Source organism: Myotis brandtii, unplaced genomic scaffold, assembly GCF_000412655.1.
Source record: "Myotis brandtii unplaced genomic scaffold, ASM41265v1 scaffold78, whole genome shotgun sequence".
Classification (NCBI taxonomy): domain Eukaryota; kingdom Metazoa; phylum Chordata; class Mammalia; order Chiroptera; family Vespertilionidae; genus Myotis; species Myotis brandtii.
In genome coordinates, this window is record NW_005371131.1 from 1,603,977 (window position 1) to 1,618,102 (window position 14,126).

The 14,126-nt window shown below is 42.7% G+C and overlaps 1 protein-coding gene across 2 annotated transcripts in view; it reads right to left on the reverse strand.

Moving 5' to 3' along the window:
* Positions 1-12,011: 12,011 nt before the first annotated feature.
* Positions 12,012-14,126, reverse strand: part of NCF4 (neutrophil cytosolic factor 4, 40kDa) — a 29,996-nt gene continuing 27,881 nt past the window's right edge. Inside the window, exon 10 of one of the 2 annotated variants that reach the window (XM_005883239.2) lies at positions 12,012-12,754. In XM_005883239.2, coding sequence (XP_005883301.1) covers positions 12,559-12,754 — 196 coding nt within the window. In that variant the 3' untranslated portion in view covers positions 12,012-12,558. The remainder of the gene's footprint in view (positions 12,755-14,126) is intronic. The other variant, XM_014530861.1, reaches the window with a different exon arrangement.

A 14,126-nucleotide genomic window follows, 5' to 3' on the forward strand; every position in this document is an offset into this window, starting at 1 on the left:
CTTGTTAAGGTTGAACTGCACCCCTGCCCCCAAATGCCTGTGTTAAAGTACTAACCCCCAGTACCCCAGAATGCAACCTCTTATTTAAAGTCTTTACAGAGGTAATGAAGTTCAAATGACATCATCAGGGTTCAAAGAGGTCAAAATGGGCCCTTAATCCAACGTAGCTGGTGACAGAGTTGAGTTCAGAACCTGTTTCTGTCCACAGCACCATAGCCAACCGGTGAAGCACATGCACACTGATTTCCAGTCTTAACTGTTTCCCAAGTCATTGGGTTCCCTGATGACTTTTATTAACTCACTAGAGGCCCGGTGCATGAAATTCGTGCATGGGGGTGGGGGGGGCGTGGTCCCTCAGGCCTGCCTGCAACAATGCCAGAGTTCCTCGCCCTGGCCTCTGGCCAGAGGTCCCTCTCCTCCCTCCGTGCAGCTGGGGTGCAGACGCTGGGCTCACATTGCTGGGATGACGCCGCCAGCGTCCCGCCCCAGCTGCTATGGGCACCACCATCTTTTTGTCGCGGAGTGACGGTTAATTTGCATATTACTCTTTTATTAGATAGGATGGGGGTTCTAGGGATCCAGTTGCCCAGATTTCTGAGGTTAAGAGACTTTAGGGTCTCGGGAGCTAATGTTGCTATTCAAATGCCCCACTTTCTAAGCAGAAAAGACACAAACTCACCAAACATCCCACCTGGCATTATTTGGGTCCAAGTTTGCATAGTTGAAATGCCAAATGGGTGAACGCATCCATCTGCCTTACAGGAAACCGACTGAATTCCCGTAAGGCCTGGGAGGAAGAGACCATTTGTAAATGTCCACTAACAGTAAGAACTGTCAGCAGTTCCTGGATGACTTCGTGAGGGGGCGGGGGAGGCAACGTCTCCTCGAAGGAACTGTTATTGAAAGGATCGGGTGGGGTGGGGGTGGGATAGGAGGTGTCTGGGATTCCCTCCAGGCTCCAGCAGCCTCCTCCGCTCCCTTCCCTGCTGCGCCAGGGTCTCCAGCTCCAATGCCCACAGTCCCTTGTGAAGCTCAGAGATGAGCCTGCATTTACTGGGTGAGCGTTGTGTGTCAGGAAGTGGGCAAGATAGCTATCTTTATTTTCACAAAACCCTGTAACAAAGGAAGGTGACGTTATCATTAGCCCATTTGACACCTGAGGAGACTGGGTCTCTTACGCAAGTTACCCAGCTAGGAAGCGCTGGAGAACCCATGTTTCCATCCAGGGGCCAGACGGCCACCCCTGCTTCCCCTCCTCACAGCAGCCCCCAGGTCCTCTCCCTCCACCCTCCCATGCCCACTTATACCCGCCCTTCCGTTCCTTAGTCCCATTCCTCCTTGGTCCCAAAGGCAGACGACCTTCCAAACCAAAGCTATTTAAGGGCTTGTTGTACTTACTTGTGGGGAAATAGAACATTTACCAGAATTTCATAGGTGGAAAGTCCCGAAGTTTTCAGCCAGGGAAGACAGCTCCAAGCACCTCCCCACAACAGTCTAGATTCCATCCCCTGTCTCCCTTTCCAAGGCCCGGCTCACCGATCCACAACCTCGTCCTGCCCTTTTCTCAGGAAAGCCCCACTTCCATCACATTCAGCTGCCAAGAGTGGAGAAAACACACTGAGGTCACATTCACTGATCGCCTGGTGCATTCTTGGCACAACAAAGAGTAGAAGTCACTCCCTCTCAGAACCACTGGCATCATCCGTTCTTGGCAGAGGAGGGACCGGTCACCCCTCACTCCTGCTGTGCCCCTTCTGGAACCAGGAGAGAAAGAATTGATCAGTGTCGCTGTCCAAAAGTAAGTGTGGTCACCGAACGCAGGGAGGGAGCGAGCGAATGCTCTAACACAGCGGTTCTCAACCTGTGGTTCGCGACCCCTTTGGCGGTCGAACGACCCTTTCACAGGGGTCACCTAAGACCATCCTGCATATCAGATATTTACATTAGGATTCATAACAGTAGCAACATGACAGTTATGAAGTAGCAACGAAAATAATTTTATGGTTGGGTCACAACATGAGGAACTGTATTTAAAGGGCCAGAAGGTTGAGAACCACTGCTCTAACAGACCAGATCAAAACAAGTCATTCCCCCCAAAATGAAGGCAAAGTTCTGAAAAACTGGAGAATATGAATCCCCCGTGGGAGCCAACTTTTAAACTTAATCTCTATTATATCTTTAATGTCACAGTGGAGACATAGAAAAGAGTGTGTGTGACAGATGTGTAATATAACAAACTGTTTCTAAACATCTTGGGTGTCTTCACATGTGTGTCACCACTGTGTTACAGTCAGTGAATGAACCGACTGTTCCCTGGACAAGTGTTTTGGCTGTTTACACTGTGGAGGGCTCCTGTGAAAGAGAGCTGCCGTGAATATTCGTGCTTATGTCTCAGGAGTTCATTGTTGGGTCTTAAAATACATGAAGGTTCAACTTCACAAAATGATGGGAAATGGTTTTCCAAAGAGATTGAATTAATTTACATCCTCTTATTCTTTTCATACGTTTATTGGCCATTTATTATTTTCCTCTTCAATGAAATACTTACTCCTGTCTTTTGCTCATTTTGAATATCATGGTCTGTGTATTTCTTATTGATATGTGGGAATTCTTTATATATTCTGGATACTGGTCTTTTGTCAGTTATATGTCTTTCAAATATCTACTAGTTCTTGGCTTATCTTTCCCTTGTATCTTTTCATGAACAGAACTTCCAAAGTTTAATGTAGTCACATTTATTAATATTTGTTTATTTTGTTTTGTTTTAAGAAATCCTTCCCTACCCCAAGATTAGGTAGATAGTAGTCTATGTATCTCCTCAAAGTATTGCTTTTCCTTCTTCCAGCTTAAGACATCTAACATTGCCTTTTGGAATGGTTTGAATCGGGGATCTAGTCTCATTTGTTTTGTGTTCTCTACAGTGGAGCAATTTGCCCAAACACCATTTTTTAAAATTTTCTTCTTCTTTTCCCCCCACTGATCTGTAAACCTACCTCTATCACATGTCAAATACCACGAATATCAAATATGCACTGTACTTCTGGGTTCTCTCTTCTGCTCTATTGCAAAATTGTCAGTCCCTGAGCCAATAACAGCGTTCACTCCCATTGTTGTACTTTTGTGTAGTTTTTAGAGTCCTATTTTAATTTGAATAACTTTATAATAGTTTTATTTTCAAGTAAATGTATTGGGGTGACATTGGTTAATAAGATTATATAGGTTTCAAGTGTACAAGTCTACGATACATCATCTCTATATTGCACTGTGTGCCCACCACCCAAAGTCAAATCTCTTTCTGTCACCATATATTTGACCCCCTTTACCCTACTTCCATAGCTCTATAACGTCTTACTATCCTGAGAGTATGCCCCATTACTTTTTTCTTCTCCAAGGGTATGTTGACTCTTCTGAGTCCTTTTCTCTTCTATATCTACACTAATAAAAGAGAAACATGGTAATTGGCGTACGACCACTACCCTTCCCATTGGCTAATCAGCATATCCTTATGCAAATTAACTGTCAGCCAAGATGGCGGCCGGCAGCCAGGCAGCTGGAAGCGAACATGAGGCTTCCTTGCTTCAGTGACTGCAGACTCCAACGTTCCCCGCCTCACTTGCCGGCCTCTGAGTTGCAACTCTAAGAAACTATGTACTATGTTGCAAATAAGAAGCTAAACAAAACCCTAGAAACCAGCTTTCAGCCTGCCCGGATCTCAGAGCTGAAGTTATACATTGTTTCGATTATAGAACGGCAAACAAACCAGATACGAAGCCTCAGAGCTAGAGCCAGAGCTAAAGCTGGCCCAGAATAAAATAAAAAAAAGAGAAAAAAAAGGAGCGGTTGGGAGCTTCAGTCAACAACCGCCAGCCTGAAAGCAGCCCTCAGCCCCTCACCCAGACTGGCCAGGCACCCCAGTGGGGACCCCCACCCTGAAGGGGGTGTGACCAGCGGCAAACAGCAATCATCCCCTCATCCAGGCTGGGAGAGTACCCATTACTTTTTTCTTCTCCAAGGGTATGTTGACTCTTCTGAGTCCTTTTCTATATCTATAATAATAAAAGCCTAATATGCTAATTAGACCGGGCCTCCTTCCAGACGTTTTTTTTCTGGACAAAATCACAGCAGGCAGGGGCTGAGGCAGAGGTGGCCGCCGCGGTGGCGGGGGCCAAGGCCTTTACACAAATTTCGTGCATCAGGCCTCTAGTAAATTTTATAATTACTTTATGAAACTCTAAACAAACCAACAAAACCAAAACAATATTGGAGTGTTTTTCTAATTGCATTAAACCCATAGATAGCTGTGGTTCAATGGGAAAACAAATATCTTTATATGTTAGTTTCCTACCCATGAACATGGGGTGTCTTTCCATTTATTTTTGTCTTCTTTAATCTTTCAGTTGAATTTATAATTCTATGCATACAGGTCTTGTACACCTTTAGTTAGATTTGTTCATGTTGTAAAATTCTTTTCAAATTGTTTACTGCTGGAAAGGCAATCAACCTCTAGTATTAATGTCACATAGTTAAACTCGGTTAACTAGCTAAACTCTATTATCACATCTAACAATTTGCCCATACATTCTATTGGGTTGTCTATGTGGGTAATTATATCAACTATGAACACTGACAGATATACTGTCACTTCCAATCCTTATGCGTTAATTTCTTTCTATTGCCCCATTGACCTTGTTAGGACCTCCAGTGTTGAAGAGCTGGGCAATAATGGGCATTCTTGCCTTCTTGCTTTTTAAAGGAACTGCTATTAATATCCTAATATTTTCCTATTAAGAATGATGTTTGCTGTAGGTTTTCTTGAAGACAGTCTTCATCAGTTTGAGGAAGTCTCTTTATTCCCCGTATACTGAGTTGTATGTGTGTGTGTGTGTGTGTGTGTGTAGGCATGTATGTGTGATTTAAGTATGACTATACTTTTAATTGTTTCAATTTCCTTTTCCCACATCTGTTGGGATGACCATATAGTTTTTCTTCTTTAATGCCTTAAGTGGTGGTGAATATTTGTAGATGTTTAAAAGCTAAACCTCCCTCGTATGCCAGGTTTAAACCCAATGTAGGCATTTGGATGTGTTTTGTTGTTGTTTTTTACCCTGGACTTAATTGGCTAAAGTGTTCGTCTATATCCATACATGTGATTGGCTCATACTTTTCACTACTTGTGCTATCTTTGCTTGAGTACCAACATTATTCCAGCTGCATGGAAGAGTTGGGAAGGGAAGTGTTTTGTCTTTTGTATTCTGGAAGGTTTTTGTTTGTTTTTGTGTTGTTTTGGTCATATGAGCATGCTCTGTCCTTGAACGTTTGGTAGAATTTGACAAAACCTCTATATGCTTGATGAGACCCAATAATTCTGCTTCATTTATTTAACTATTAAAGAAAAATTTAGGCTCTAGTTCTCTTAATTTTTTTTACCAAGTATATGCTTTGTCTAAAATATTCAGCTTTTGATAGACTTCTCTTAATTTTGTTTAAATTTCTATTTTATCTGGAATCATGCTTCTTTTCATTCCTAATACTGTTTTTCCCCTTTCTTTTTTATCATTAGTCTTGTCAGAGTCTTTCCAAAGACCCCGTTTTGGGCCTTATTCATCTTTTTCTCTTGCATTTGTTGTTGACATTGAGTTCTGTGCTTACCTTCCTACTCTCCTTGAGGTAATTCTATTATTTCTTTTCTTAACTTCTGCTATTGGAAGCTTAACCTGTGAATTTCCAGCTATTTTTCTTTTTCTGCACTTTGTGTATTGTTATATTTTACAATTAAAAATGTTTTTTTAATCCTCACCAACTTAGAAATTTAAAAACACTTCTAAGTAACTGATAGCTCAAAGAAGGTGATTATAATTGAATTTAAAGAAAACACTGATGATAGAATGACAAGGGGACATATAAAAACTTGTGGGATGTAGCAAAGTCCCAGTTTTAAAAAGTAGAGCCATTTGGGGCTCCTTGGGCCACTGAACCGGCAGGCAGAGAAGGAGTCACTGACTGACTGGGGTGGGGGGCCGTCAGGGGGAGAGTAAGTCATTGCTACACAAAAAAGGCAATGTCTGGAGCTACAGTGACTTGTGTGGGTGCCTCAGTATTTTCTGATCCCCGAGACCTGGTCAATGGAACACTGAGGCAACCCAATTAAGACAAGAATTCTAGTAACTCAGAGCCCGTAAGAATGAAGCCTTGGCTCATCCCACCAAATAAAGAGCCCTGTTTGTCCACCGCCCTGGCAGAGAGTAAGGGAACATGACGTGAGTGGTGAGAGGAAGGAGCTTGAGCTACCGATTTCAGATTTGTGACCAGCAGGGGATGCAGGGACGGTAACAGCCATGTGTATATTATTTAAACCATCACCCTCCCACTATTTTACATAAAAAGTACCCGAGACAGCTAACATTTAGGTTTCAATTTGGAGAATGGATTGATATTGTCCTGTATGTTATTGTAGCTAATGAGACTTCCCATGTTCACTGCCCAGGGAACATGGGATTTTCATTTGGATGAAGGACAAGAGAGGATGATGGTGAGGGACAGAATGAGCAGACGGTGCCAGATGTCTCCATTTGCCCATTCCTACCTAGTCGACGCTCTACTCCACCCTGCTCTGCCCTAGGAAGCTGACCTGCATGGATTATAATAGCCGAGTCCTCAGACTTCCAGTTAGGTCTGGTAATGGGGAAAGCCTCCTCCAGAGATCAGAGGGAGGAAGGAGGAGGTGGATGGGGTATTTATTTCTCTGGTTCTCCCCTTGCAGGTTACTTTGGGTCAACTATGTCCACCAAGCAAAGGTCACTAGTCCTCTCCAGTTGGCCCTCTCTATACAACTCTCTGTTTTCCGGTTTTGTAAACACTTCTCTTCTCATTCCTATGTGCCCAGGAATATAACAGGTCCACAGTCCTATCTCTGGAATATTGAACTATATTTTGTTGTTTTCCTGCACAAAGCCTATCGTTGTAAGTAGCTCCCTTATTAAACTATCCTTGAATTATACTGATTTGAGGATGCCACAATTTTCCTATTGGAGTTTGATTATGAGTCAGGAACAGGATTCTCAAATAAATGAAGAAGTCATGTTGCAATTGACTCTTTTTTTTTTTTTTAATGGTTTCTTCCCATTAGCTTAGATTTCTACCTAAGAAGTCTATTTCTAACTAGGTAATTTGCCATTTACCTTCTACTCACTAGTAATTGAAAATTCTTCAAGGCCATTAGTTAATTGATCACAAATAGATCACATATTATCAATGAGAATATTTTCATCTGTGTGCACGACACCACTGTGATCAGGATTACCCGTCAGCTCTTATCTGCACTTACACCACTTCAACAACTTCCCCATCACGCAAAGAATGAATGATCGATGAATCACAGAGTTCAACGTTTTTCTGCTATCAGCTCCTGTAACTTATTTGCCCTTTTGGCTGATAAACATTTTGTGCAAGAATAAAGTTTGACATCATCATCTCTTCATTAGTTGCCAAAAAGTCTTCAAAGCCCCTATGGGCAGGTTCATTTTTCAACCATCATTGTAGACAGAGTCTGTGCCAACCCCTTGAGAAGGTTGATTGGTCAGCATCATTCCAAACATTGGCAACTGTGGAAATGACATTCTGAAGACTGAACTTTTTCGGGAGTCATGGAATCCTGTGCCCTGTGATTGTAGCAAGCACACAGTCTGAAACAAGTGTTCATCTTTGCTCTTCAGTTATGTGTACTCAGGCTGTAATACACATATCCCACTGGGGAGAAATAAAAGCTGAAATCCTGCTTTTCACATGAAGTTCAGGAAGGAGGTGTACATAGCAATTTTCCAGGGATGATAATATCTTATAACTGGTATGTATTTTTCAGTCGGGAATGCCTGCAGTGAGTCTGCGCCAGTGATACAAAACGACTATGAACTGGTCAGAAAGCATTTCCCGGGTTACTCAGGCTGTCTTGTTTGCATAACAATGGACAGTAAATTGCAAACGCCCTTCAAGGATGGCGAATGTTGGCTTGTTCCAGGTGGTTCCACACCTATCCTGTGTGTACCTGCAGCACTTGGCACACCAAGAACAGTCAGCAGGGTGGAGCCGATTGGTGGGCCTCATCAGCCATCTGCAGAGCAGAGTTATTCCCACAGCTGATTGTTCATGTCAAAGTTTTCACCAGATAATATCATCGCAAACCCACTGATGCAATTTTCAGCAGCCTCTGCCTGAGGCTAAAACCAACAGTAGTTAGTATATTAATGCAAAAAGACCCATTGGAAGGCCAATGGACTTTGATATTCAGCAGGGCTGAAAATCAGCATAATATTGCCCTGCTGTAGGCTCCATGGCTCAAGGCAATTCCCTAACTCAGTGGTCAGCAAACTGAGGCTTGAGAGCCACATGAGGCTCTTTGGCCCCTTGAGTGTGGCCATGAAGTTTCAATCGCACTGTACGTGTGTGCCCGCAAGTGGTATTTTGTGGAAGAGCCACACTCAAGGGGCCGCAGTTTGCCGACCACTGCCCTAACCTGAGAATCCTTTTACTGTTTACCAAACTTTACCTGTGATATGCCTGTATGCATTGCTAAAGGGCAAATGTGTACTCAAGTGATTAAAAGCAGACGGAACCCAGTTTCGGTGTACTCTTCATGAAAGAGACACCCCTGGTCCCCAATGCCTTCTTAATTCACATTTCTTGTATAGCATTTTCATTTGTGCGTTGGCCCCTCCTTCAGATCCTGAACCCCCACCGCAAAAGGTTGCAGCAGCCTCATTATCAGCAAAATCTTTTTCACCTCCGATGTTGACATTGTCTTATTTCAGTTATACATAAAGTAAAAAATTATTCTCCAAAAGCAACAACAACGAAAGTGTGCAAGTGTGGCTGGTAAGGCTAACTATTCAGCTCAGGGTCAAGAACTGCCTCTAAATGAGTTTTGATGCCAAGTTTACACAGAAATAGACTGGGAGTCTCATAGGCTCCCCGACCCCCACCAAGCTGTCTTTTGCTTAGTAGTTGGCAGAAATATCTTTTTCTGTGCCTTTACTTTCAGTGTTTCCATGTCTTTAGAGTTTATGTCTCTCATGTGTATGACACTTACATGGACTTGTGTTTTTTAAATTCAATCTGGCATTATTTGGTGCATTGAGTCTACATGTGTTTACATTACCAAAATTATTGATATACTAGTAGCCCTGCGCACGAATCTGTGCACTTGTAGCTCGCTGCCCTGCCCTCCTGTAGCTCTCTGCTGCTTGTAGATTGGTTGTGATGTTACAGCGTCCTGGCTAATTTGCATATTCTTCTATTATTATAATATTAGATTTGTACTTACTTTTACCAACTAATCTTTTGAATCCTACTTCTTTTTTCTTCTCTCAACTCTTTTTAATTGATTTCTTTTTTCTTATCAATTCTTATTTAAATATTAAGAAATAAATATGTTTCTATTCTTTTCATTATTTTTATTGAATTTTACCATGCACATTTAATTTGGCAAAGTCTAATAGCCAACTCTGCTTATGAACAGCATAAACACCTTAGAATACTGTTGCATCTGTGTTGGGTCTGCCAGGCAGGCAGTCAAAAAATAGAAGATGCACATGAAGAGAGAGAAGCAAAGACAACTGGAATCTGCAGGTCTGAGCTAGAACCACAAGGACAGACTGTAAGTAACCATGTCAGTTTCTCACCACCCCCAAGGCTCCAGTGGAGGTGACCTGCAGAAGAAACTGGTGCCCTTTGCTGTGAAGCTAAACACATAACTGGCCCAAGAGAAGTAGAAACCACAAGAGCTGGGACTGATATCAGGATTTTACTGAGAAATCTGCTAGTCTTATAAGGCTCTTCTTTTGCAGTGATGTAAACTTCATCTGAGTGCTCTGAAGATCTTCTCTTTGACTTTTGTGTTCTGAAGTTTTAGAATGTGAACCATCAGATAAGCAACAATGCGCATGAGCTGAAATAGCATCTCTTATCTGAACTAAAAAGAAGTTGGCTGCTGCTTCACAATTGCCTTCTAAATCTGTTACAAAATGTCTCTGATCACCCATGCTATCTGGAATCCTACTTCTTTTTTCTTCTCTCAACTCTTTTTAATTGATTTCTTTTTTCTTATCAATTCTTATTTAAATATTAAGAAATAAATATGTTTCTATTCTTTTCATTATTTTTATTGAATTTTACCATGCACATTTAATTTGGCAAAGTGTAATAGCCAACTCTGCTTATGAACAGCATAAACACCTTAGAATACTGTTGCATCTGTGGTGGGTCTGCCAGGCAGGCAGTCAAAAAAATAGAAGATGCACATGAAGTGAGAGAAGCAAAGACAACTGGAACCTGCAGGTCTGAGCTAGAACTCAGCATGGACTTAGGTACAAACCATGTCAGTTTCTCACCACCCGCAAGGCTCCAGTGGAGGTGACCTGCAGAAGAAACTAGTGCCCTTTGCTGTGAAGCTAAACACATAACTGGCCCAAGAGAAGTAGAAACCACAAGAGCTGGGACTGATATCAGGATTTTACTGAGAAATCTGCTAGTCTTATAAGGCTCTTCTTTTGCAGTGATGTAAACTTCATCTGAGTGCTCTGAAGATCTTCTCTTTGACTTTTGTGTTCTGAAGTTTTAGAATGTGAACCATCAGATAAGCAACAATGCGCATGAGCTGAAATAGCATCTCTTATCTGAACTAAAAAGAAGTTGGCTGCTGCTTCACAATTGCCTTCTAAATCTGTTACAAAATGTCTCTGATCACCCATGCTATCTGGATCCATACAGGAAAGAAAGTTCTTGGAAATCTAGTTCAGCCAGGCTAAGTCAACACAATACAAATCCACCGCAATGCTTACCACTGTCTTTATCCTTTGTTCTTACATCTCAGACTATTATTCAAGGACCACATTCCTTCTTCTTGAAGGATGTGCTTTAAAGATACTTTTAGTTCAGGTATCTTGGTGGCACGTTCTCAGTTTCTATCTGTACATATCTTTGTTTCACCCTCACTAATAAAAGATGATATAGTTCTTGATTGAGAGTTATTTTGGCTCCAAAATTTGAAACTATAATAATATTGACTCTGGCTTCCATGGATGCTGTTGAGAAAACTGCTTACCATTTTAATTGTTATTTTTGTAGTGATCTCAACTTTTTCTAACTGTTTTTAATATCTTCTCTTTGACTTTGGTGTTTTGTTGTTTTAAAACGTTGTAGCCAGCATTGCACCACTTTTTATTTGTCCTGCGTACCCAGGCATGCCTCTTGTATCCATAGATTTAAGTTTTTCATCACTTTTGAAATATTATATCTGCCATCTATTTAATGTTGCTTCTTCTTTGCTCTCTGTATTTTCTCATTCTGAGATTTTGATTTTTAAACACTCTCATTCTGTTGTTCGTATCTCTTAATTTTCATATTCTCCAACTACTTGTTTCTCTGTGTTATATTTTGGGTAATTTCTTTGGTTTATCTTCCAATTCATCACCTGTGTGTAATTTACTATCTAACTCATTCACTGAGTTTGCTGTTTCAACAGATTTACACACACACACTTAAAACTATACATATGTATATGTATAGTTATATATATGCATATATATGTACATATGTATACATATATACAACACACATATACATATATATACACGTATACATATTCTATCTTTCTTTCATAAATTTGCCTGGTCATTCTCTTTAGCTTGTTCATTGTTATGATTTTATTCTTTATTTCTTTAAACATTTTAGTCATGTAGATCAATAATCCATAATCCCTGGGACCCTAAAGCTATTGTTTGTTATCACTACCTATTTTCCTATTACATATATATATATATATTTCAGAGAGGAAGGGAGAGGGAGAGAGAGATAGAAACATCAATGATGAGAGAGAATCATTGGTCGGCTGCTTCCTGCACGTCCCCCACTGGGGATAAAGCCTGCAACCCAGGCATGTGCCCTTGACCAGAATCGAACCCAGGACCCTCCCGTCTCACTGCCCATTTTCATTCACAGAGATTTGTTGATCTTTGACAACGAGTCTTTTGCTTCATCTCAATTTGAGTGACTCCTGTCATCCCAAACTGGGGACACTTTACTCCAGGGGGGACTCTTTTCTGCTTCTGCTTGGACTCCGTGATGCCACTCTCTCAGGATCACCTCATCCCTCATCCCCAAGGCCTTGACCTCCCACAAGAGGCCCTGGTCCAGCCTCCCCACCTCATGGGCTCCCCCAGGACTCAGTATTCTACCAGCAGCATTGCCTGTGCATTTCAGGACAATCTCGAAATGGGGGCCAAGTGGATTCTGGCCCCAGCTCTGACTATGGTGGGCAGGGGGAGATTGGGGGGGGGTCATTGGAGAACCCCACCACTTCTTGCAAGGCTCATAGTTCTTTGAAGAGTGTGTCTTATCTAGGGCCTACTTGTTCTGCAGCAGTTGGAGCTGTCCATGAATCTGGCCAAGCAACATGTTAGAAGCCAAACCACTGGATTTGTGTGAGCAGACGTGGCAAGGTCTGTTTAATTTTTCTTAAAGGGAAGTTTCGTCAGGTGTCCCTCACTGCCCGGGGACACCATCAGCTCAGGGGACTGTGTTGTAGACCTTGTAGTCATCCTCCTGGGTGATGTGCAGCTTCCAGGGAAAGAGGCGCTTCTGGGAGGGGAGCGCTTGGGCCTGCTTCACCATGAGCCGCACATCCTCATCTGAGAGCAGCCGAACCAGGTCCCCGTCAGCGTCCCGGTAATTTAAGCTGATGTCCTCCCTCTGGAACTCCTGCCTGGGCGGGAAAGATCAGGGTGAATGACAGGGCCAGCAGCCTTAGGCCTAAGCATGGGGGCTGAGAGTGAGGCCGCGGGAATTTTAGGGCCTGGTCCTGAAAATCAGAAGAAGTCGGAGCTTGACACAGGCCTTATCGCCTGAGTGGTCCAACCTCCCACTGTACAGATAGAGAAAGTGAGGCCCACGGGGGAGGGAGGAGACTTTCCCATTAAATTAGTGGCACAGCCTGAAATGTCTTGTGTATAAATGTGTTGAACACCCAAGACCTGTCATGCGGAAGAGGAGTGGGGTTGGCAGGTACATAGTAGCGCAGAATAAAGCCCAAGAGGCACCCGTGTGAAGCGGCTGAGGACTGGGACGATCTGATGGGTACAGGGGGGTGGGCACTCTGACTGACTGGTCCAAGTAAAAAGCAACCTAACCTGCTGCGGGTAATTTGATCGATGGGTCAAAAGCCTAACTGACTGGCAAACACCTTGATCCCCAAATTCCACTCCTGGAAAATCATCCTAAGGAAATTATCAGGCAAGTCACCAAAGATGCGATCACAACATTATGTCTGGTGGTTAAAAGGTGGAGGATAACTTAAGAGGCCTGAAAACAGCGGTTCTCAACCTGTGGGTCGCGACCCCTTTGGGGGTCAAACGACCCTTTCACAGGGGTCGCCTAAGACCATTGGAAAACACATATATAATTACATGTTGTTTTTGTGATTAATCACTATGCTTTAATTATGTTCAATTTGTAACAATGAAATTGGGGGTCACCACAACATGAGGAACTGTATTAAAGGGTCGCGGCATTAGGAAGGTTGAGAACCACTGCCTTAAAAGAAGGGGGTGGCCACAGTAATTAATACTGTGTAGCCAATTCTTTATGTGGGGGCAGGATGGGGTGTGTGCTGAAGAACTCTGAGTGTACATCAAATAATGAGAGGAGTGAAAATATGAGGTGATTTTACTAGCTGATACCTTTCTGTGATTTTTGACTTTTTTTTTTAAATAATGAACAGGTACGACTTTTATAGCCAGGAAGGTAACAAGGCGTTTTCCATTCTGTAAAGTAACTGCCCCAACTGATCTGGATCTTGGGAGGCGGTAGTTCCCTGATGGTGCAGGATCCAAGTTCGAGGTTTTCACCGAAAGAGACTTTAGCTCCAGCTGCAAAGTCACACTCACAAACTGTGTGACCTCATCAAGCCCCTTTGCCTTTCTGCAGCCCCCCACGCATCTCTGACACGGGGAGCTGACACCCAACCTGCAGGGCTGGGCTGTGCTTAAAACAAGAAGGCAAAATAGATGCAGATAGCACCGAAGGCATTGTGTTTCCCCTTCTGATCCCTCCTCCAGGGTGTGTGACCCATTCCTCAC